General features: G+C 38.6%; 1 protein-coding gene across 1 annotated transcript; it reads right to left on the reverse strand.

Annotated features, from left to right (window-relative positions):
• Positions 1–1,931: 1,931 nt before the first annotated feature.
• On the reverse strand, positions 1,932–25,968 carry LOC131246648 (coiled-coil domain-containing protein SCD2). The gene is made up of 17 exons (XM_058246996.1): positions 25,426–25,968; positions 24,214–24,389; positions 22,233–22,308; positions 21,915–21,956; positions 21,663–21,725; positions 17,383–17,432; positions 17,228–17,255; positions 13,227–13,304; positions 12,973–13,083; positions 12,181–12,241; positions 11,573–11,689; positions 11,295–11,416; positions 11,045–11,114; positions 4,537–4,578; positions 4,286–4,326; positions 3,244–3,370; positions 1,932–2,455 (listed from the first exon to the last, which is right to left on the reverse strand). Exons 1-17 carry the CDS (start codon positions 25,765–25,767, stop codon positions 2,319–2,321), a joined length of 1,683 nt encoding a protein of 560 aa, XP_058102979.1. The 5' UTR covers positions 25,768–25,968; the 3' UTR covers positions 1,932–2,318.
• Between the last annotated feature and the right edge of the window lie 719 nt (positions 25,969–26,687).

The following is a 26,687-nucleotide window of genomic DNA, read 5'->3' on the forward strand; positions in this document are numbered from 1 at the left end:
CATGATGTATGTTTTTCATCCATGCCGTCCATCTATTTTTACAGATCATTTTACAGTATGAGTCCAAAAATGAGGTATATACAAATCTCAAGTGGACCACATTACAGGAAACAGTGTTGAATGAGGTTCGACCATTAAAAACATTTTGGGGGCCATAAAAGTTTTGGATCAAGCTGATATTTGTTTTTTCTCTTCATCTGTGTCTTTATGACCTAATCAACGTATTTGATTTCAAATAAACAATATAGTGGGCCTTAGAAGGATTTTAATGGTGGATATCCAATCACTATTGTTTTCATGTGTTGTGGTCTACCTGAGATTTATATCCCTCTCATTTTTGGGACCAAGCCATAAAATGATCCGTAAAAATGGATGAAACACACACATCATGGTGGGGCCCACAGACCACCGACCATCAGCCACGGAGCTGGTAGCAGGGGGAGTAGCCAATCCGTTTCCGAAAAGATAAGACAGAAACTTTGATACTCGGGCTGTGTGGATGATACGCAGGCACTTAAAAATTAGTTAGAAAATTGTATACATAGCATGCAAGCCAAATCCAACTGTCCAAATTATGGTTCCCAGTTTAGATATATGATGAACCAAAACTCACCCATATTTGATCATCTGACGATAAGATTGATAGACATGTATTGGACGGTCAAATTTGAAAAATATCGAATGGTCCTATTTCAACAAGCAATTGTCCACGGATCAAAGATTACGATTATTCGAACAATCTGATTTTCGGATTGTGACTCAGCTACAGTTGATTCCACAACTGAGTCGGTTTGCCATGTGTACAGTTCCTAGTGCCTGTGTATCAAGTGCCATACGGTCTCTGAGTATGATATGGCTCCCCAAAGGATAATGTTAACAGTGTCATTCCCCACCTTGGCGCACGCTAGACTAGGCCCGTAGGCCGAAGGTGCGCATGAAGTACGAAACAGTTTCAAATGCCAAGGGATTCCAACTGCCATTCGCAAGCCTCCATACCATAAAAGACAAACAATCTCCAGACTGGGTTCTTTATCCAATTGTAAAAGCGGGGTGCGATGATGGCAACCGTCCATTGGAAGTCCCATCCCTGGCAACCCGGAACTGATCATTTGGTGGGGCCCACTGCAGTGGACCAATGACGCGACATCAAAATTTGCCCCATAAATAGCGTGAAAACCGACTGTCAGTACTAAAAACAGATATTGATACTCTGGCAAATTGTAGCAATTGATACACAGGTACCGACAAGTTGTCAACATATCATACACCCACTTTAGATGCATCATAAACCGAAAATTACAGCAATTTGATTACTGAACTTTGTCCGACTGCTGGGCCTTTATCATATCCATTGATAGAAAATTAGCCAACGGATAGAATTCAAAATGTGCCCACGAATCAACGGTGAGTGATTACTAATGGAATTTCCTGTATTTGTGCAACCAAACGCACCCTTAACCAAATATGATTTTGGAATGATGATCTATGAACAGTAGGAACCAAAATTTGGAAGTTTGATTGGAGTTAATTGGAGTTAATCCATGCCACGTGTGCATAGATCACACTTTGTTTAGTATCAAATACCTCCCAAACTAATGGGCCCTGATCGACCCACCATATGATCGGTTTCGATCAGGGAAGGACCCATGCATGGCGACAATTTCGAGTACAATGGGCTGGGCATGACGTTGGCTTGGGGCTGGATTTTGAACGGTTTGGGCCAGCCCTATTCAATTTTTTTATTTTATTTATTTATTTATTATTTTTTTTTAAGCCCGGCCCATTGACAGCCCCAATCCTCGCACAGCAGTACATGATCAGAACCACCACATGAATGGTTTTGATCAGGTAAAGGACCCATTCATAGGGCAAAGCTTTATTCAAATCCTACTAAATCAATCCTCACAGCTTAAAATTTAATAAAACAAACAAGGAAGAATAATGTTCTTCATTTCCATCAAATGGGGGTGATCCCACTAACTGTCATGCCTGTGGGCCCCTGGACTCTATTCACTGATTAACGGCTTGGATCCAACATATACAAAATCCAACAAATTTCAAAAGCATGACACGAACGTTACACTCATTCCCAAACTATCATTTTTTTTCCCTCATCCCATCCTAATTACACAAACCTAAAAGAAAATGAAAGAGATGCATCGTGTGGTACATCTCCATGAAACAAACCGTAGCTCTCTCCGTGATGGGGGGATCATGAGTGATGATTTATACTGAAGCTATGAGGCAAAAGCCAAAAGAAATGAAAGCCTGGTTACTCACAGACTAAACGGGACGCAAATGAAATTGCACCATGATCATCATGAAGCAGTCTCTGAATCTGTAGTCGGTTTGTGATTGGCAGCTGCTGCAGGAGCTTGGTCGATTTCCTTGCGTGATGCTTCCCACAGTTGCTGCTCTATCCCCAGCTTCCTCAGTTCCATCAGACCCCTCTCAACTGTACAGAAAGCACAAACCCTGTAGAGTAAGCTTCTTTTTTGTTTCTTGGCTTTTTCTGCCACAGAACTAAATCAGATTTGAGTGAACAAGTTCAACTCAGCAAGATGGTGACCTGGATAGATTCAACATCTGGCCCATCTTGAGTTGATCAAACATAGGGGATGGCTTTGGTGCCTTTAGACATAAAAAGGCATGTCATTTCCACACGTGGCTTGGATGGATGAGATCGAAACCATCCATTTGATATTCCTATGGAAAATGGGCATCAGTCCAAAAATCACAATGTTTGGACAATCCTAGCCTTTTAATTGGTGGCATATACATGAATAATGAAAGACAAGGGCTGCCATTCAGTGAGAAAATGTCCATTAATTAGATTGTTAAGATAATCCAATTAAAGGATTTCTTTATTTTTTATTTTTTTTATTTTTTATTTATCATGAGTTAATGAATGGCAGCGCCCACTGGATGCCTGGCTCAGATCATCATACATGTGCCATCCGTATGTTACAGAAATTCGAAGTAAGAAAAATCCACCCAACAGATTGAGATACCCAGCCAACTACCACACTAGGCTGAGTCAGCATATTTCTGACAATCCCTAGGCACGACTAGTGCGAGACTGAGAATGAAAAAGTGTTTAAAGTCTTGGTTTTGTCGTGAATGAGCATTTGGCATACACAAGGTGCCAGTGTAGTGTGCATACATGTGAGCCATGTGTACTCATAAGAAGTTTATTTCTCAAGATAAGCTTCCACTGATTGTAGACAAGATGGGGAAAATTACCATCAACAGAATCGTGCGAAGTTGGTGGCTGGCCACTGCGGCCGATCCAAAATTCAAGTCGCTCTTCGGCAACATCTTCTTCCACACCATGGGCTTTGGCTCTTCTCCAGAAATATGTGAGCCATGCCTGCACATAAGTAGTTATAATGTGCACTGTACGACTGGAAGCTACAAAAACAAACTTTATTCTACATACAAAAACATTATTCTACATCCTTGACAGATTTCAATGGCAGAAAAGGATTTTTGTAGCCGACCCCAACTAGGTGATGACGAAAACTAAGGACCTGTTTGGGGATGCACTCCAGATTGGCATTGAAAGCGCATTGGATTGCGTGCATTTGGGGAAATTGAGCTGCTTGGCGCATCCCCCGTTTCAGAGGTGCTATGCATGGCTCTCAGCAAAATGTCCCAAAATGAGAATGGAATGATGCTGCTTCAAACCCATTACATGGCTGCCCTCGAATTTTATGACAATCCAAATTGACCATAAATCAATTCGGACAAAAGCTAATCCTTACCCATATGCAAATTGACCAGAAGCAACAAAAGAATGTGAGGAAAAACACAGGGCAGACTAAAGCAGTTCCCGTAATTGGAAATGGCCTGTCATGCACAGAATAGTGGATTTTTCTTAACTGGAATTGTTTCCAGAATTTCCATCTTACTACCCAGATAGGTTCATACTTTCAATCAGAGTCCTCCCTAATGATTTGTCTGCAAACTCACATAACTTTACCTAGGAATGGAAGCCTAGCCTCCCTTTCTGATCTAGTTGTTCATCAGGAGGGCTCATCACGTATGTGGCTATGTGCCATGGCCTCAAAACCCAGGAAGATGAGGTCATCAGTTGACCCACGTGCTTATGAGCTTTCCAGACATGAGTGCAAACAATAAACTTTATTGAGCAAAACAATGATAATTTTAATGAGTTCAGCAATTATTTCCCTCAAGAATTGTGTTAGGATATGCTGCAGGGAAAATGGGGTAAATTACTTTTATATCCAGGAAGGCATCAAAACAAAACCATTTAACAAGTTACCTGCTTGAAAAGAACATCCTCTGCTTCCTCATGATTTAATTCTGCAAGAAAATACACATCTTAGACAAAATGGAGCGACCTAAAATAGAATTATGACCAATGCCAAATAACATCTATATTGGAGCCAATCTGATTGCTTTTCAAATGTCAATAACACTGAAAAATGCCCCTCAAGAATAGTGCTGGTCCGAAACTTAGCAAAGCAGTGTATTACAAAACAATTGCATTGAGAAAATAATGCAAATGTTTACCAAATGCCTCCAGAAACTTTGGGTCACCGGGTGATTTAAGATCTGAGTAAAGTAAAAGAAAGGGACGCATCAGTTGCATGCCATGCTCCATCCTTTAAACAAAAAGATGATAATAGAGCTTCTAGATTGGTTATTCGAAATTTGAACAAAGCTTTCTATCCAACCAAGAAATGAAAGATATATATTCATTAGTGTGCACTTGAGAATGAAAAGATATAGCCAGATCCATCTCTGGTACAAATTAAAAGCCAAATCCCTTCCTAATATCATTATAATTAGGTCAATGATATGAAAACAAACTGTCCCATTATGTTTGCATTAATTTTTTTTTAACTAGGCTTTCAAAAAAGTATGACTCCCGCCAGTCCATGGATCACATCCCCTACAAGATGACGAAAGCATATTTTGACATCAACTTCTAAGCATTTTTTTACGAGTAACTGGATTTTATTAAGAAAAAAGGATGTAAAAAAGAACAATGTAAAAGAATATGATGATCGTTGTCATTGTCGTCATCGTCATCTAAAGCCTAATTCCAATTACTTGGGATTGGCCGCATGAATCATTCTGTCATTCCACTCTATCAAGGGCCATAACTTCAGTTAAGACTGTGGGTCATCAAGTCTTTTCTTACCACCCCACCCACGTCCTTTTAGACCTTCCCCTAGCTCTTTTAGAGACTTTGACTTGTACCAATTCACTCCTTCTAACTGCTAAGGTTCTTGGTCTCTGTTGCACATGACCAAACCATCTAAGTCTACTTTTCCTCCTCTTATTACCTATTGGTGCTACTCCAAAGTTCCCTCGAACATGTAGTTCCTTTACTGTGCAACATTCTGACCCATAAAGCATGGCTGGTCTTATAGCTATCCCACAAAATTCCTTTTCAGTTTGCGCGGATACATGGCAATCACATAAAACTCTAGAGGCACTTTCCATTTCTTCCACCTCACTTGAATACTATGGGCAACATCCTTCTCAATCTCTCCACTCTCATGAACTATCGACTCAAGATCTAAAAAGGGGTCATTTTGGAAAACTTCTTGGTAACCCTCTCACCTCTCCATCTTTAGCACGTGAGTCAGCAAACTAATTAGCGTCTAAAAAGGATATATTTATAGTATAAAAAATTGATGGATTTCTTCAAACAATGAGGATCTCCAAGATTCCTCCTCCAGGAGTGCAATTGACAATGTTTGCAGCTACACCTTCCATGATCAAAATAGCCTGGAGAAGGAAGAGGGAAAGAGCCTAAGGGCCTGTTTGGGAGCGTGGATTTGGCACCCCCTGGATTCAGAACCCCCTGGATTTGAAATCCTCCTATTGTGTTTGACACCCTGGATTGGGAATCAACTCTAATCCAAAAGTAGAGCTATACATGGTATATTTACCGGGGTTTGAATTTAATTACTAAATCAACTTTAATATCTCTAATTAGTGAGCGTATGTAATGTTTGACACAATGGCTGTAATAAGCACACTGAAATATACACTTTGCTCGAAAATGATGAAATTCTAAGTATCGGATATTAAAGTTGCCACAAGTACAAGATCATGTCCGAGTGACTAACAATCAATGTTCGTAATATCGATACTATCGGCCGATATTATCGGTATCGCAGTCCAGCAACACGATATCCTTCGATAGAGACCAAGAAAGTTATAAATTTAAAAAAAAAAAAATTAAAAATTAAAAAAAAAAAAAACAAAGAAACTGGATTTCGGTACCTGTACAAGAGATCGTCATCATCGGAAGCTTCCATTTGGTGGGGCATTCGAATCGAAGCTTCTTTCGTAGGTTAGTGCAAACAAAATCTCCGATTTGAAAGAGAAATCTGTCAAAATCCGAAGAATTCCAAATATTTGGGCGACATCGGGGGAAATCCTCATCGAAATCTGGAGAATCTTCACCGAAATCCGAAGATTTGGGAGATTTGGGAGATATTTTGGGGCCGGAACCCTCTCTGCTTTGAGAAAAAAGGGCGTCCTGCCCTTTTTTTAGAATAGAGTGGTGTACTACACACCACCGACTGGTATGTTGACGTCACCGAGTTCTGTGGGTCCCATCATGAGGTATGTGTTATATCCAAACCGTTCGTCCATTTGACGAGCTCGTCGTAAGGCTTGAGCCAAAAAATAAGACAGATCCAAAGATCAAGTGGACCACACTGAAAATAGCAGTGGAAGATTGAACGTCTACCATTGAAACCCTTTTGGGGGTCACAAAAGTTTTGGATCGATATGATATTTGTTTTTACTCCTCATCCAGATTTGTGTGACCTAATGAATGGATTGGATGAAAAATAAACATTATGGTGGGCCCTACGAATGTTTTAACGGTGAGAATCAGTCCCCACTGCTATTTGTGGTGTGGTCCACTTGAGCTTTGGATATTACTCATTTGATCTAAAATGATCTCTCCAAATGCATGAACGGTATAGATATAATAAATACATTACTGTGGGGCCCATTTAACTTTCAACCGTTCATACAACTCGAGCCAGAGGAGCGTCTGTGACGTCTTTGCTATGTGGTGGGAAGCGGATGACGAAGTGAGTAAACTCTGTGGGGCCCACTATAATTCATGTATTTTATCCGCTCCGTCCATCCATTTTACCATATAATTTTATGATTTTAGCCTAAAAAGTGAAGCATATCCAAAGCTCAAGTGGACCACACCACAGAAAATAGTGCGAATTGAACGTCTACTGTTAAAAAATCCTTGGGGGCCAAAGAAGTTTTGGATCAAGTTGATATTTGTTCTTTTCCTTCATCCACGTCTTTGTGATCTTATGAACAGGTTGGATGAAAAATAAACATCATTGTAGGCCCTAGGAAGGTTTCAACGGTGGAAATCATTATTCCTATTGTTTCTTGCGGTATGGTCCATTTGAGCTTTGGATATGTTTCAAATTTGGGCTCAACCCCTAAAATGATCTGGAAAAATGGATGGCCAGTGTGGATAAACCATGTACATTCGCAATGGGCCCAACAAAGTTTACTTAGCACTGTAATAGTGTGTTTGAGTGGATTTGGTGAGACCCCGGACTCACCCAAGACCGTACGGCCCCTACTGTGGGGTCCAACTTGACGTGTATTCTATATCCACTCTGTCCATCCATTTTTTCAAATCATTTTATAGCATGATCCCAATAATTAAGAAGATCCAATTATCAGATGGACTATACTCAAGGAAAATGTGGTAGTTGAACATGGTACCATTAAAAACTTCTTAGGGTGCACCTTAATTTTCCCTATATTTTATTAGGCATCAAATCTGCTGCTAACTTCACATAAGTTTGAATGAAGAGAAAAAACAATTATCAACTTGATCCAAAACTTTTGTGGACCACTAATGGTCAATCACCATTGTTTCCTATGATATGGTCTAACTGATTATTGGATCTGTTTAATTTTTTGCATAATGTCCTAAAATGATATGGAAAAACAGATGGACGGGGTGGATACTGGATATAGTTGTCTTAGTTCAATCGGACAACGCATAGCTTAGGACCCTCTACAAAGGAAACCTATTATGTGCCATTCTTTTTTGAGATTTTATGATTTAAAAGTGTGTATTGAGATCTTTTTTAATAATCCCTGAAGTTTCATTGAAAAATTCAACTATTTTCCCAATGTTTCCCCATGTTTCCCAAAAAGTGCGATAAATTATCCAATACAAACAATATATCCCATGCGATAACCGATACGTATCTGTATCCCAAGGGTGCGATACATTGCGCGAAACCAATATTTCGAATACTACTAACAATTGATTTTTAACCGTTGATTTACATGGACAATGTTTGAATGGCGTTGATCAACATATTAAAGTAATTATAGTGATGCAATTGATAATCTAGTTGTTTTGGGACATCATTAGTGGGCCATGTGCCCAATAGTTTAATAGTCTAGTGACACACATATTACACATGCAACTCTTGGAAGCATTTTAGATGTAATCCAAGCTCTCACCGAGGATTTGAAACCCCCTCTTTGAGGGGATTTGAAACCCCTAGTTACTTTATGGTGCCAAACAACCAGGGGATTTGAAATCCCCCCAAATCAATGGTGCCAAATGACCCCTAAGGCCTAACGTAAGAGTCATCATTGCTCTTCTACAAGACTATCGACCAGCATGGAGAAAGCGAAGCTCAAAAGTCACAAGGGTACTCACAAGCAACAAGCATGCATTTATAGTATACAAAATTCTAGGATTTTGTCAGACAAGGAGGGTCACCAAGATTCCATGTCCAAAAGCGAGTCCAATCTACCATGGTTGCTGCTACACCTTCCACGATTGATGGCTGAGATAAGGTAGAGGGAATGAGCCTAAGGTCTAACCTATGAGTCATCAACACTCTTCTACTTGGGATCAAGACGAGTACTGACCAGCATGGATAAAGCCAAGCTCACAAATCACTAGGGTTCTATTCCTGTGGACACCTTTGGTACCATAGCCACTCCGACTATCCCCAATACTCCCACCAAAGTTTAGCTTCTATGAACAGGTAGGTGGGCGAAATCATCTGGATTTTAGCTTAGAGACCTCACAATCAGCAAAAGAAATAACACTCCAATGGAAACCAACTGGCATCTCATCTATCATAGACACAAGCTTCCATAGAAACCAACTAGAATCATTCATTTACTGCAATTGAAAGAGTTCCTTGCCATTGAGGGTGGACCGAAAAAATGGTGAGCAAATCGGCATCTTTGGAGTTGAAAAGCTAATTGAACACAAAATGCCACCTTTGCCATTCATCATCATCACCTGCAAGATATTGTCCTTGAGATACCATGGTCACTTCCATATAAATTAATTTGATTTATAGTTGCATGCAGTGTTCAGAGTATCGGTATCGTGACATGTATAGATGACAGTGGATAAACATGCATTGGCATCACTGATATTATCGTCAACAGTCAGGAAAATATCGATGTCTAAGGGAAAAACTGGGAAAATGTTGGGAAAAAGGTTGAAATTTTCAGTGGAACTTTAGGAGATGTTCAAAGACACATGTTCACACATGTAGGAATTAAAATACTGTAAAAAACAGCTATACATAATAAATTTCCATTTTATAGGGGCCTAACCATGTGTTGTTGAAAAAAATTAGTATAAAATAAATATATATAAAATTTTAGCCAATCAATAGATTGGCCAACCTTAATTAATATATAAAATTTCCACATTAATTAATAGTGACGAACACATTTTCCAATATAAAAAATGGAAAAATTAGGATTTACCCAATTTCCTCCATTTTTCACTTAAATGTTAATTTTTCTCACCACAAATCGATGTCAATACATAAGAATCATGTATAAACATGGATTTCCATTGCAATTCATGCTAAAATCTGAAAAAAAAAAAAATTGAAGTTTCTATGGATGTTCTATCACCTTTGAGTTTCGGCCCGTCTTCATTTCAAATTGAGATTTCCCTCTAAATCCAAATTTTTATTCAATAAAAAACCAAGAGTGATCAGAATCACTTAAGGAACAAAATTTTAAAAAAGAAAATCCCAAAAAATGGAGATTTTTGGGTTTTGGTTCTTGCCTATTTACAGATGTTTTCCTGGTCTTATGGATATCATCCTCGGCATCAGAGATATCGATAATATCAGCAGTACTATCAGTAATATCGTCGATATTTGGAACACTGGTTGCATGAAACATGAAACAAAGAAGCAACAAATTCGGGTATGAGAGCGGGGAAGCGTCTCCTTCAAAATGTAAACAAGTATAAACATGTAGGAAGCCGGAGCAGGAGCAAGATTCTGAAGCAGGGATTGGAACCAAGAGCAGCACCTAGTTAGAAGGATCCCAGAACTACTTGATCATCCCTTTAAGAGGCAGTTTCCACTTCTCAGTAACCCCTACTTCTCCATCCTCACTTTCCAACAACAATTCAAAATTCTATACAAATTATCACCATTGATATCAAGGACCACAGGGGGGTCACCAATCAACTTCACTGTGCAAGAATGGGATTACAAGCTCTATTCTCAAGCCATCACTTGCTTGAGGATCATCTTCTCATGCATACAAGAACCCCTTTCACTCGAGAAGAGAAAACAATGTCACTCACTCTCTATGAGGAACTCCCTCCCTCTCTCTCTCTCTCCCTCCCTCCCTCTCATTTCTACTCTTGCTACTATAAGCACAAAGTCAATGCCCGCAAGACCTGGATTTATAACACCAGCAGCCAGTTCATAATCTAAATTGAAGTTTTAACAACTAAGAAAAGTCAGCATGAATCCAAACTATACCAGTGATGTTATGAATTTAAATCTACTAAAAATTCAGTCAATTTGTTTGTGAAAGAAACATATGTAAACTTCATTCATAATGTATTAAATCAATGACTCAACTCATACAAAATGTGAAAACAAAACAAGGACAACACTAATTTCTTTGTCTAATCTCTAGAAAAGCATACTAGAATCGTACAAGAGACCATTTCAATCAACAAACACATGCGATTTGCAAAAGACAAACCAACCTGAGGTGGATTGTCGAACCAAATTTGGGCGTCGATGGTAAGCCATTGCGAGCACAACAGCATCTTCAACCTTGAAAATAGCATCCCAAATAAGAAATATATATATATATATATATATATATATATATATATATATATATCTAGTTATTATAAGCAATATAGAAAAGGAAACAGAAATATCAGCATTCAAATAATATATATATATATATATTATAGGAGGCAGAAATGTCAAACATTGAAGATAAAAGACCTTCAAAGAGGCAAGTTCCCTTAAGCCTTTTTCAACTGAAAGCATGCTCTCGATATTGCCTTCCCCAGTAAGATCAGACAAATCCCGCACAAGTTTATTCCGACTTTCAGGATCATCATTCCCTGTTCAATGATAAAATTATGAAGAAGTTCACATAATTGTAGCTAAGGCACACTATACATGAAAGAAATTGCAGAATAGAAATAAAATTTTGGTTCTAAACACCCAGAGAAGGTGAAAAGACACTATGCATTAAAATACAGAGTGCAATGACTAGCCTTGGTTCCAGGATTCTTCCTTAGCTTTCTGCCCAGCAGAAATAACCACTTCAAGAGGAAGAGGTGCTAATGAGGACCAGTGTTCATGTTTTGACACTGCAATCTCTCCATGGATACCTACAAAGCAGCCCACGAATAATGTCAAAGCAAAGTTGAACATGACTTGTTAACGTGTAAATGAAATCACTCATTCAAGATCAGGAAAAGTTAAGACATTGGCATGATTCCCATCATAAAACATACCCCCAACCTTTTTCAATCTTAAAGACCTGGCCACTATATAAGCCGCTGAACCAGTTACAATGACATTACAAAAATATGAGAAAAGGCAATGTAATAGTATATAATCAAAGCAGGAGAATAGGGAAGAGATTAATTCACATAAATAGGTACAAAACTGAAATTTTGTGCAGCACAGCCCCTAATCAAAAGGGGAAATGGACAAAACTGAAATTCGGTGCAGCAGTTAAGCTGGGATTCACATATCTGTCTCTGTTATTATCCATTTTAGAGAGAAATATAAACCCAGAAAGCTATGAAATTCAAAACCAAATAAGACCAAGGACCACTTTCTCCATGAACAGGAAAACAACAGCTAAAGAAAGTACCATGCCGAACAGCTAAACCCCAATAGCGAGCAAGCCAACACCTTTTGAGAACAACCTCTTCCTGAAATACAGATCCAGCAAAGACATTTAAATCTTCAAACAGCAGACCATAGCAGTTAACGGTTGTCAAAAACCATATTCATCACAAACAGGTGCAAAGTCTCAAATCCAATATGTTTTTATTCTGAAATTACACAAGAAAATTTAATTGCATGCATGATACTCACAAAAACCATAACATACACGCAAAATATCAGTAAACCATGAGTAAGAACATAATGTTACCGAATTGATCATCTCAACATATCTATATTTCTAAATGTCTTTGAAATGATGTCTATGAAATCATTAAACTCAATTTACTTGAAAAGTATCTCTTCTTCACAAACTCATCAAATGTTAGGCCCTTCAAGTTTATAAATATATTGCGCACTTCATAAGTATCTTCTCAAAATATATTTTATTACGAGCTTTTTTTTTATTAAGAAAAACTTTAAACATAGCTTTTCCTGAAAATAAGAAACAAATCAAATGATATACCATTGTCAGGAAAGAACCTTCGGGAAATGGGTTTCCCATTATCAATAAACTGGTCTTCTGATAATAGTATATGGATTTTTGAATTTTCGCATTTTTTCCTTTCTAAAAGATTTGAGTTTCTCGTAAAAAAGAGATGTTTCCATCATTGATTTAAGAAATGTGTAATGTGTATGATACAATTTAACAGGAATGAGTACAATGTAACAAAAAATTTCCTCATAACTTTGTTCAACCTAGGATGAAAGTACAAACCATCTCTTCCTGAGTCAAGATCATTCTCTGTGTCATAGTGCGCAGTGCTTTTGCTTCAGATTCTGCTTCTCGCAGTTGTTCTAGAGCTGACACTGCCTCATCTTTTGCAGACTGATAGAAAAAAGAAAATTTAATTAATTAAAAGAAAACATTAAACAATGGTCCCCAGCAGAAATTCCCTAAGCGAGATGAGCTTAACATCCATGAGAACCAACAATTATAGCAAGAAAAGTTCACATTTTGGGATTTGTTACCTCAACCTCCAATCGAAGAGCTGTGATTTCTTCATCTCTCCCATCCTTGGTTTGCTTGTTGGCAGCTTTAAGAGCAGCCTGAAACAAAGAATTAATATCATGTTCCCCGACTGATGCAGACAAAAACAAAATCAGGTAAAAATATCAAGAGATGAACCATGGCAGGGATGCAGTAAAGCGTTACACTCTCCATCATCATCATCATCATCATCTAAGCCTTATCCCAACTAATTGGGGTTGGCTACATGAATCCTTTTCCGCCATGCCACTCTATCAAGGGTCATAACTTCAGTTAGACCATAGGTCATCAAGTATTTTCTTACTACCTCCACCCACGTCCTCTTAGGCCTTCCCCTTGCCCTTTTAGAGCCTTCAACGTGTACCAACTTACTCCTAACCAGCACAGTTCTTGGCTTTTGTAGAAAATGACCAAACCATATGGTCTACTTTCCCTCATCTCATTACCTATTGGTGCTATTCCTAACTTCCCTCGATTCTAATTCCTTACCTGTTAAAATATATATATATCCTTCCTTGTCTTGCCACTCATCCATCCCAACATCCTCATTTCAGCCACACTCATCCTATGAACATGTTGTTCCTTGACTGCCAAACATTTTGTCCCATAAAGTAAGGCTGATCTTATTGTTGATATCCTATAAAATTTCCCTAGCAGTCTGAGTGGTCAATGATGACCACATAAATTTCCGAGGAACATCTCCATTTCTTCCACCCCGTTGAATTCTATGGGCAACATCCTTCTCAATCTCTCCACCAAGGAATTCCACAACGGCATACAGGTGTAACAACCATTACAACCTTCTTCTTTTTTTTGAAAAAGAAAAATATATATATATATCCATTTCAGGCCCCCTTACGGGCTCTTACAGGCCATTTTTTTCTATAACGGCCATTACATAACCGTTGCTTAATACCATGCTCGCCGCTCCATGAATTATTGACCCAAGATATCAAAAATGGCCGTTTTGGGAAACTTTTTAGCCAGCAATGTTAACTAATTCCTCATTCCCACTCCTCACAAAAATTGCACTCCATATACTCTGCTTTAGTCCAACTAATTTTATAGTGATCGTCTACCCAAGAGGGTAAAGCATTAACTCATGATTTGTAAAATCTACAAAGGAAACATGTAAAACTGCTTTGACACTGATATGAACAATTTTCAAATCTACAACAATCTTGACCTTAAATGGAACTTCAAATAGGCATCTTAGATTTCCTACCATCTTAAACAAAATTTGGTTTGGTGTGAAAGCTGATACTAGCCCTCTAAGAGTGAGAAGAAAAAATTTCCATCCTGGAAATAGTAGAATGTTTATGCAAGGAAATCAATCATTGGAAAGTCCCAGTTTTGTTCTGGTTACTCCAGGTTCACATAGGTTTATTTAACTAATCCATGATAGAACACAGTGCCTGTATCACAAAAAATCCCTTCTTCTCACATAGAGTAGCAAGATCATTATCTCAAGCTATGTCACGAAGGAATTCAAAAGGAGATCCATAAAACTATGAGAAACACAATCTGGTAGAAGTTTAAACGTCCAACAAAACTTGCCACTTGCCAGCAGCAACAATCATGGTATATTGGTTGCACTCACAGAATTGGGCAGGAAGAAAAAAAATAAAAATAATAAAAACTCGTTTCATAATTTGGGATATGTGGCAGTTGAAAAGAACTCATCTGTTTAAACATTCAAGGGAATTAGGTACAATCATAGGCATCTGACTCACACCAATAAGACTTGCCCAGCACTTCTTCCTACAGATGTGCCTGTGCATGTGGTTTTCAAATTCCATGGACATGCTTTTGTTGATTTTGCTTGCACAGGCATGACAGGAGGATGAGGGAGACACCATCATCCATTAACTAATCCAAAATCATCCCTTTTCTATGTTCAGGGGAATAGCAGAAAAGAGATGTAAGTAGATAAACGAGAACCTACCCAACAATCATTTCTTCTTTTGGATGCTTTGCATTCTTGTGTGCATACAGAGAAGCAGATGTGGAGACTATCCCCCTAGGAAAATCTAACCCTCAGAACAAACACAGGAGAAGCACACAGTGCAATTCTAGTCTACTAATGTCCAATCGAAATACAATATGTAAATAATTTGAGAAAAGTGTTTAGCAATGCAAAGGATGAGAATTTGAGTGGTTAATTAAACATATCTGATGCAAATACATGGAGAAGTGATCAACCATTTCAATAGAAGAATGGAATGATGAGGGTGGGACTGGCAACAACTAGACATAGGAATAGAGCACATGTAATCCACTAAGAAGGTTATATAGAACACGGGCAAGAACCTTGGGAAAAAGACATCCAAGTCCTCAATTAACTGGGAAAAAGATGATGAAATTTTATACATCTTAGAACCATGATACTAGTCCTCAAATTGATTGAGGATTATTGACAGCAGCATATCGAACACAATTGTCAATTCTACAAAGAATAGAGCAAAGCAACATATCAAATGCAATTGTCAATCTACAAGGACTATTGATAGATAATAGAAAATTATGAAACAAGCAACGACGCCATCACTTTTATGCAGCAAGCATAACACTATCATTCATTTCTTGCATTATTGCTTTCATTTACAATTTAAATTGAATAACGAGTATGAATAAGAGTAATTCATTTGTCTAATTATAAATCATTAATGTATAGTAGGATATTTTCTCAACCCTCTAATTCACTTCACCAATTTGCCACACAATGACAAAAAAGTTGGTTGATCTGAAGGCAGTGCTTTGAAGATTAGAGCCTCACGAGGATGCACAGGTTAGGGCAATGAATGCAGTCAGTCACCAGACATGGAAAAGAGAATTTTCAAGGGCATTATCCCAACTAGTAGCTTGAACTGTTGCTTCATTCGATCCGCCCACCCCTAACAACACACACAAAATGACATTTCGACCTTCTCATCACAAAGGACTCCTCCCCAGTTCCAGAGTCACCACGCTTTACAACTACCTCTCATCAATTTTCACCTGCCATACTCGAGGGTGTGGTGCAGGCCACAGTTCCTGGAGGTCACTTTGCGCAATGACCACTTTCCAATACATGTACATCTCTGAAATTTGCACACCTTTGAATTCTATGGATGTCAATTCCCACTCTATTCATCCAAACTTGGACTTCTCTGCAATTTCCACATGCAATTCGCTTGTCCTTAAAAATCCATTTCTTTCGCCCCTTCCATAAGCCAACATGATGGTGAGTAAAAGAAAAGGCAAAAGCAAAAGCCAAAAATTTGCACTTTATCCGAACAAACTATACATGCCTTTAGAGAATCTGTCATTTCTCTCTTTCCAAACCAACACAAACAGAAGCAATTCACACATTATCCGAACAAAACCGCAAAGGGGCCCACCATCCCCTTCCTGCCAACTAGCTCAGTTTCTTTTTGGGAACTCAGTAAATTCCAAAAGTGATAAAAAGCAATTCCATGACTTACCACCTAAGTTGCATGAGCACAGCTACAAGTGTTGAGCAATACCGAAATGGAGTGTCTGCACTCAGGATTTGGAAATTCGATAGTATATTTAATCGATTTCATAAGATTAAGAGCTTTCTATAATACTTGAGTTAAATAGGCTTCTATGATGGGAGCTACAGCAAGTCATACAAATGTTATGTCATACTCTCCATATTAAGCATTTCTATTGGGAAGGGTAGAACATGACTTATGGTACATGTAAACTAACATTATGCAAGTTTTAGATAAAATTGAACAAAATAAACATTGAAAAGAATAGCAGAGGGAACAAACAGCCATATATCGATTGAATTTTCACCCATGCAAGTGCAGTCCAAACATACTCTTTGAAAATATATAATATTAACCATTCACATGTGGCAATATCATCCCAATTACATGCTACCTGACAATAATTTAGAATCAAGAAAATTAACCTCATAATGTCTATGCTATTCAGTAATTTTATATATTGAAAACCAAGTACTCTGCATTACCTCTCTTTGACGCAAAGCTGCCTCCTTTCTGCAAATGAAACACATAAGACATTTCAATGTAAAAATAAGAGAATTAAAATGTAAAAATGAGAGAAATACAATGTAAAAATGTGAGAAATATGCAAATAAAGTACATACAATGCCCTGAAAGTTACCTGCTCAACAACCGGGCTTCTAGAGACACCCCTTCGCCAAGAGCAGCAACCTAAGAAATATCAGATTGGAAACAAAAGAATAATTTCAGGCATTGTGGCTAAAATACAAAAAGAAAGAAAGACAGAAAGAAGAGAGAGAGAGAGAGAGAGAGAGAGAGAGAGAGAGAGAGAGACGCAGGCATATCAAAGCCATTGAAAGTTATATAACATGTTGAAAACAATAAAATTCTGTGCCAAGATCCAGTTGTCGATGTCGTTGTCATCATCATAAGCCTTGTCCCATTGATTTGAGATTGGCTCTACAAATCATGTTCCATGATCCCTATGGCCCTATTGATGGTAAGTGACTGAGCCTCATATTCCCTCCCACCACCTCAATCCTAATTCCTTTTAGGTCTTCCTCTCATTTCTTTCCATGCACCTCAAGTCTTCAACACAAGCGACCCCTCCCTACCAGAGCTATCTCAGGCCTTTGTTGCACATGATCATACCATCTCGATCTACTCTGCATCATTGGGACAACCCCTGGGCTGCTCCAGATGACCTTATTCTTAGTTCTACCTTTCTTAGTATTCCATGCATCTATCACAACATCCTCATCTCTACAACACCCGATCTCTATTCATGCCACCTTTTTACTTGCCGATGCTCTTCTCCACATAGCATAGCCAGTTGAATAGATTGACCAAGGAAATATCATCCAGTAATCTGTAGGTAATCTCAGTAACAAAACTTGATTTCCCTTTTTCTAGCAACCTCTACAAGCATGAAATCCCCTGTCCCAGCACAGACGCCATAAGAAATGTCTTTGCGAAATGCATCAGGGCGAAAAAAATAAATAAAATAAAATAAAATTTTAACTTGGATTGAGTGAATTAGGTATTGAACATTGTTGAAAGTGTTGCACAGTTACTGAGTATAAAGAACTTCACCCCAAAGTCGATCTCCCTTTAAGTAAATATGACCTGGCACTCACCATATCAAATATAAGGGATCCAATCTCATGTTGAAATGAGTGGTTGGAAGGAAACTAAAAAAAGGGAGGCGTTTGAGAGGCAGTAAGTCCCATTTGGCTATCCAGATCCTAATCAATTTCCCACTAACATCCATGCAGCACTTCAAAGGCCTCTATGGTGATGGAGCTTTGGACATTGGACATTGACAAGACCAACACCAAAATGCTTTTAAGTTTGAAACTTATTGATCCAATTAGTCTCTTATGGTACCCACCACCACCATCATCATCTCAGCCTTACCTCAATTAATTGGGGCCGGCTACAGGAATCCTGTTCCGCCATTCCACTCTATCATTGGAATGTTGCGATGCTCGGATTCATTATGGAATTTATGGCATAAGTTTGACACCAACTGCCAACCTAACACCAATGTTCCAAGTATCGGAGATATTATCAATAATATTGCCGATATCATTGGTATCGCCAGCTCAACAATACAAATAGCACAGGTAATATCATAAATTTCAGGTGTCAGCGAGTCAGCGATATATCGCTGACATATCGCTAAGTATCACCAATGTATTGATGTAACCAATGTTTTCGACTGTGTAAATTCCAAGCATCGCTTGTATTGCCAATGTATCGATACCGCCAAAAATCCATTTATTATATAAAAAAAAATCCATTTTAATTTTTTTATGGGTGCATGGCTGTATGATGAAATACATATTTGTATGTGTGTATATGTATGCATGCATGGATGGATGAATCGATCATGGATGGACGGATGGATGGATGGATGTGTGTATGTATATATGTTTCTGTGTGTATGCATGCACACTTAGAAGGATGGATGGGCGGATCATGCATTTGCGTGTATATGTATGTGTCATTGTATGTATGCATGAATGCATGCATGCATTCATGAATGGTTGGATGGATCATGTATCTGTGTTTGTATGTATGTATGTGCATTCATGGATGGATGGATGGATGTATCATGGATGGATGGATGGATGTATCATGTATGGATAGATGGATGAATTCACCATTTTTCCCATGTTTCCCCAATATTTTGTTGAGTCAACAATACATGCTTTTAGGGCCCCATTAAAGGGGGAAACTTATTATTTGATTCCTAAAAAAGCAAATATGTGCTTTTTTTGCTATTATTTGATTTTTAAATATACAAATGTGTATTTTAGCATCTTATGAAGTATCATTGAAAAATTCCACCAGTTTCCCCATGTTTCCCTGAGTCAACATTACATGCTTTTAGGGCCCGCATTAAGGGCCTGTTTGTTTTTTCAAAGCAATGGGAAAACACGGTAAATAGTAATTATTACGATTTCACCGTGTTTGAAAATTCAAAGGAATTTGTGCCTTTGAAATTGGTTCAAAAGAGATAATTTTAATTTTTGAACTGCAAGGTAATGCATATGATATATCCATTCCGTCCATCTGTTTTATTACAATATTTTGAAGCATGAGACAAAAAATGAAGCAGATCCAACACTCAAGTGGCCCACGCCAAAAGAAACAGTGGCCCCACAAAGTTTTTAACGGTAAGTATTCGATTCCCTTTTTCGTATGACGTGGTCCACTTGAGTATTGGATATGCCTCATTTTTTTACTCATGCTATAAATTCAACTGGAATAATGGATGAACGGTGTGGATAAGCGAAATGCATTACAGTGGGACCCACAGATATTTTGTAATATTCTTGGTTTTCGTGTCAAAAAGTAAGCAGTCAAATCAGGTATGTTGTAAATGTATGGGGAAATAATTATTACTTTTGTACGCGGTATTTACCAGTTCACTGGAAAATCAAACAAGCCCTAAAGGGAAACTTATTATGTGTACATCTTTTTTGCAATTATTTGATTCCTAAATATGTGAATATGTGTATTTTAGCATCTCCTAAAGTATCATTGAGAAATTCCACCATTTTCCTCATGTTTCCCTCAGTGGACAATACGTTTCCTCATATCAGCAATAACATCAGCAATATTGATGCATGTTTCTGGATCCCCAAACAACGATACATATAATGATGCCAATACTATGAACACTACCTAGCACAGCCCTTCTTTATCCAAGCTTAGGACCAGCAATGAGAGCACAAAACTCCCACGGGCACTATGTAATAGATTGCTACATAGGTTGATTACAATCGAGCACTCTCTAATGGTCAATTACATAGGTTGATTACAATCACTAAGTTGATGACAATCTTATGGTACTCATCTTCACAAAATTACAGCACGTATTGGATCCTTTGTAGGATTTAATAAACCAAATTATGAAACAAAAATAAAGGCAAACCTTTTACTTTGATGTAGCATCACTCCAAGAGTACTTGATTACTGATATTTTATCTCATGTAAAATTGCATATGCATCATCAGTATTACAGGGGGGAGACATACTTTGAACCATAAGAACAGAATTGCATAAGCTTAAGTATTTTCAATATGGATTAATCTAGAACAAGCTATAAAGACATGAAAGAAATCTCTTATGTAACTTTGGCACATGAGCAAGTGTCAGAAATAGACACCCGGAGACAAACATAAAGGCTCGCCTTCACAAAATTATAGCACATCTTGGATCCTTTGTTGGATTTAATAAACCAAATTATGCAACAAAAATAAAGGCAAACCTTTACTTTGATGTAGCGTCACTCCAAGAGTACTTGATCAATGATATTTTATCTCATGTAAATTTGCATATGCATCGTCGGGATTATAGGGGGGAGACATACTTCAAACCGTAAGAACAGAACTGCATAAGCTTACGTATTTGCAATATGGATGAATCTAGAACTAGCTACAAAGACATGAAAGAAATCTCTTATGTAACTTTGGCACATAAGCAAGTGTCAGAAATAGACACCCGGAGACAAACATAAATACTCTAGAAAGCCCAACAAGCCGATAAGCTGCATACAATTCTACAATACACAAGTTGTTTTATAGTAATATAAAAATAATAAAATTATAGAAAATAGAAACAGACTGAAACCAACCATATATAAAACGAGAAAAGAAAACAGTTAAATTAAGGTCTCATCCTAATGGTGCATCAACATGCCAAGGAAATCTTGCAACCAAATTGAGCATCCTTGTTACTTAGCCCTTCCCGTCCCAGTCAAACCAAGAGGAGGAGATAGTTCGCTCCAATTGGAAAGGAATCCAATTGAAGTTTACCTATAAAAAAAAGCACCACATTACTGGCAGTGTCTCTTTGTAAATTAATTCCATCACCCTCTTGCACTGCCCAATCATCATATGAGAAACATAACACCTAAGGGTAAGAAATCACCTGTTTCTCAAGCTCCCTAGCCCTGGCCTCTGCCTCCTCACATCTATCTTCTGCAACTCGAAGCTGGATGGCACAATACAAAGTGAATATTTTTCTTTTGTTTCTTTTTATAAATATCCAATGTGAACGTTATCATAAAACGCATTTTAAAAACATGGAATCTCAATCAAAACAAAAGGAAGAAAAACAGGACTACCGAACTTCACTTTCTCAGAAAATAAAATTTAAAAAAAAAAAAAAAAAGCAGCTCACCTTGTCAAGAATATTCTCATTCTCTTCTTGTAGCATATCGAGCTGCAATTTGAGCAGAAGTCAATTCAAGAACAACATCTTCAAGGACTATATTTTCCAAAATTTTCTTTTCTTTTTTTCTTTTTTCTTTTTTATTTTATTTTTTGGAAGGACTATCTTCGACAATATTTTCCCAAAATTGCATCCACAAATGAAAACTTGATTATTGGTTCCTACCATTTAACAAGCCCAGGTAAATGCTAGAAGTGGTTTGTAAAAGGCTTTCCCCATACTGTTTCAGAGGTCATAACAAATGGTTTATAGATAAAAGCAAAATACCTCATCTCGAAGTGCAGAAGCTTCACGTTGGTTTCCTGGTTCTTTTGAGTTCAGGTGTCCTGTTTCTCCCATAAACCTGCAATAGATGTTAAAAAACTGAAGGACAGGTTATTCTGGTCAAAGGTAGAAAATGTCTCAAGAAAATGATAACAGAATTAGGGGTATAAGAAAAAATAATGTTGAGAATCAAGTGATAGTTACATCAGATCACTTTATGAGTGCACACAGATGCACATCCACTAGTAAATATATATACCAGGCTAAATGACTCTTTCAACCAACATCACCATCACATGTAAATGGAAAGAAGACTGTAGGAGTTGTTTGCCATGATAAACCTATGCATCTCACAAATATCCCGTTTTGAGTAATATGCAGTGAGAAAATGGATTATCTGATCATAAATGCCCCTGATGAAATCAGTTATAATTTTCACTTTGACCTAAATCATCTCAACTATTCTCCGGTAAGTAAAATATTCCATAAGGACCTTCAGATTTCAGCAAACCTATCCAAAGGTGTCAGCAAATCACACATCATAAACGAAATCTGATCTGAGTATTGGAGGAGCAGGCTGCTGTTATAAAGATGACAGCACATCTAAGGTTTAGTGATGCTAAGGTAGAGCAATGTCTTGGGCCAACTCAAAAGTCATAAATCAACGCAGGACAACTTCCTGCTTCTCCAACATCTTGCATTTTATGTTACAACAACTTTCTGGTATTGTTCCAGTCACCTCATACCCTTTCCCTACAGAAACATATTACTGTCTAATCAGTCCTCACAAGGATCAGGTCTTTAAACCATTGCGATCATGCTGAGACTAAACCAAAGGCTTTAGGGTCCTAGTGACAAGCAGTTAAGCTCTCAAGATACTTACTGGGCTTCATGCCTATCTTAGGCACTAACAATCACCCAAAAAAGTTTCTTTTGTTTCTTCCAGAGGTTATCACATGCACGCACGAGCAATTGTATCAAGGCATTCAAAAACAGTTACGCTGTTACGTAACGGTAACAGTGGTAACTATTACGTGTTACACTTACAAGGCCATAACAGCCTGTTACGGGCCAAAACAGGTTTTCTAAAATAAACAACGGGGGCCATAACGTATCGTAATGGTAACGGCAGTGCCCGTTACAGACACCGTTACCATCATAGAATACCTTAATTTGTATATATAATTATCTAATTCATATATATAATATGCATACATGAATGTCAACATGACATGCATCGGTGGCATTGGACTTCCTATGAAAAAGAAAACAAATGTGTGATTTTTATATTCAGTTATGGGTACATGCATTTACGTCGGTTGAAATACAAAAAACAACAGCTTCACAGCCATGAAAGCACATTAATTTTGCAAATTCATTTATTTATCATTCAATGATTTTATTATATTTCCATCTTATAAGCAGGGCTGACAATGGGTTGAGTCAGCCACCAGGCCAGATCACCTGATCCACGCTTCTTAGATGAGCTTGGGCCACAATAAACAGGTCATCAGTCAGGATCAGGCCAGAAAATGAGACCAGTTAGGCAAACAGGACAGGCTGATGCTGACCCCAATCCGACCCAATCCGCTTATAAGAAGCTTATATATAGGAACAGAAAACTTAAAACCTCCAAACCTCCAAAATAAGCTAATTGTTGCAAAATACGCTAATTGGTCCACTGATTAAACAGGTCAAGTTGAACACCTGAACCTAGTTTGAGTATAATAATCTGTCTTGACTGGTTTAATGAATTGATTGAGCTCAGGTTGCATTTTGTGGATTGTGGATGGGACTCGGGTTTGAATAATTGGGTCATTTAGTTTATGGATGGGCTCGAGTAGCTCATTCAGTAACTGGCCTACTGATCCAAACACGAGCAGTTGCCAGCCCTACTTGTAAGTCAAGGACAAAAAAAAAGGTAAGGATAAAGGAAAGAAAGGGGGAAAAAAGGAAGTTAAAAACAGCAGAGAGATCTCATTACCTTTTGTTGTCCCTACGCCTATCAATAGGAGGTTCTATCGGAGGAATAGCAGTCGGAGCCCTCAGTGATGTTCGACTTGGGGGAACCATAGGCGTCGATCGAACAGATGATACTGATGGCCTACCAGTTGATGAAGAACGAACTGAGGGAGTAGACTCTGCAAAGTTCCGACCTAACTAATTAAAATACAACAACATCCAATTAGCCAACTGATTAGTGGAGAAATCAGATAGCAACGATCCGAAGTATGAATATTACTGATTAAATAAACAGCGGAAAAAAAAAACAGTATACAAAAATCTTGGTTCTGTTTTCAAATTAATCAGAAGTAAATAAACAATAAAACAGCATCCATGTATAAAAATGGAAAACCAAAAAGGAAAATAAATTAATAAAAATTAAAATAAAATGCTTAATGCTCATACATTAGTTATCAGGCACTTCATCTATGTCCATGTGGCACAAATGTATGAGATCCATGTTCATCAGTTGGGACCTACACTGACATGCAGGACCAAAACAGCATATCAATCAGATGATCACAGAAACCAATCAGATGACTTCTGGATCACTATAAATGGGTAATTAGGGAAGAGCCTAACCAACGGTCAATAATCAAAGGGAAAAAATTCTCCAATCAGCAGCTAGGACCACCCTTCCATTGTCATTTTTGGAGAATGGCCCATCCAGTATAGACCTCAAGAGATGAAAGGCCCAGATCTTGTAGATGTGTGCCAAACATATAGACAAATAGTAGATAACTTAGGAATAAGCATTTTCACACTGGATCCTTGCTCAGAAAACATGAATTCTGGTATTAACAATCCAAATCTGCACAGAAAACTTCATAATCAGATCCACTGCTTGTCTTTATCGACTTTGCCTTGATCGGCGAACACTGCTAAACTCTGATCCGAACAACATTCTTATGAAAATCCCGAATTCCTCTTCAATTCAATAAAAATCAGCAAAACTAAGAACTAAAAAATCCTCTTAACCAAAATTCAATTCAGCAAATATCGAATCCGAATCACTCTCAAATTCCTTCTACAAATTCTTCACTTATCCATTCAAAAAATATAGAAGAATCAAGAAATCATCAAAACTAAGAACTAAATCCCTCCATTGAAAGAAAAACACTTCAATCCAACAAAACATCAAATCGAAATCAGATTAGGCCAAGCTCAAATCACATCGATATCACAAAATTACCGCAGGCGAAGGGGATCTGGTGGGCCTCCCGGCCATGATCGCGGGGACACTGTTGTTCGTGTAGCGTGGAGGGGCGTTGTACCGGAACCCTGCGGCAACATCTCCCTCATCATCGTCGTCGTCGTCGGCGTCCGCAGTCTGCGAGGCCATGACCTGCGCAAGGCGCTGGGCGGCTGCTTTTGCGGCAACGTTCTGCGTCCGCTTGATGTTAGAGAAAGATCCGGCCGCCGACGCCGACCGGTGGTGGGCCGGCGACATGGCCGGAGACGATGATCCAGTGCTACTAGACCCACCGCTCCGCTGGCGGCCGTAGACCGGGCTCCCGGTCCGCCGCCGGTCCATGCGCTTTTATGCAGAGAAGGGAGAGAAAATGACTAGAAATTCTCTGACTTGAGATTTCTTAGAAAGGAGAGAGAGAGAGAGAGAGAGAGAGAGAGAGAGCGCGCAGTGGGGAAGGAAGAGTCACCGTCCGATCGAAGGAACGGACGGCGACGATTTGTTGGGAGTAGGAGTGGGGGAGCGAAGGAGGAGGAAAATGGAGGGACCGATCTTCAAATAGGAGTAATCATAGGGTCCTCAGTCGGACTCCTGAAACTCTAGCAAGTGAATATTTTTGCTGAGGCGACGATTCCGTACACGTAAGGCACACTACCTAGTGATCTAGACCGTTGATCTGACGGCATCTCCATCTTGGATGGCCCAAAATCAGAAAATCCATTCAAATGCAACATCCGTTGTCTACAGATAGAAACTGCAAAAAGGGAATGAGATCTACACCTCAACATCCGAACCGTAGAAATGGTTGGCCCAGTCTTTTAGATCGTTGGCCGCAAAAAAAAAAAAAAAAAGACGTTCCGCTCATCAGGCACAGCCGTTGGTTAGACTTAATGCACACGCGTGGCCCACCTGATGATCGGATCGATCTGATTTATGCGCACGATAATCTTGAACGTGAAGCCAATCTCTACGGTTCATATTGGAAACACGCGTGACACATTCTCCACATGTGAAAGTTTTGATCACTGCTCTCAAAAACTACTACCTGAGGCCACATCCATCAGAAAGTAGGACCAAGATCAATGGTTAGGATCTTCCAACGTGGGAACATCAGATCAGCTCCTTTGATCACAGGATTATGGCCCCACACGTACCGAGATACTGCTGCGCATTTACTGAGGCTCAGGATCATGTGATTCCCCCCACCAGGCGTTGGAGGAGAGTTAGATCTGGAATGAGAATCTAACGGAGCTGTTTATTCCGGA

The sequence above is a fragment of the Magnolia sinica genome, chromosome 5 (genome assembly GCF_029962835.1).
Source record: "Magnolia sinica isolate HGM2019 chromosome 5, MsV1, whole genome shotgun sequence".
Taxonomy (NCBI): domain Eukaryota; kingdom Viridiplantae; phylum Streptophyta; class Magnoliopsida; order Magnoliales; family Magnoliaceae; genus Magnolia; species Magnolia sinica.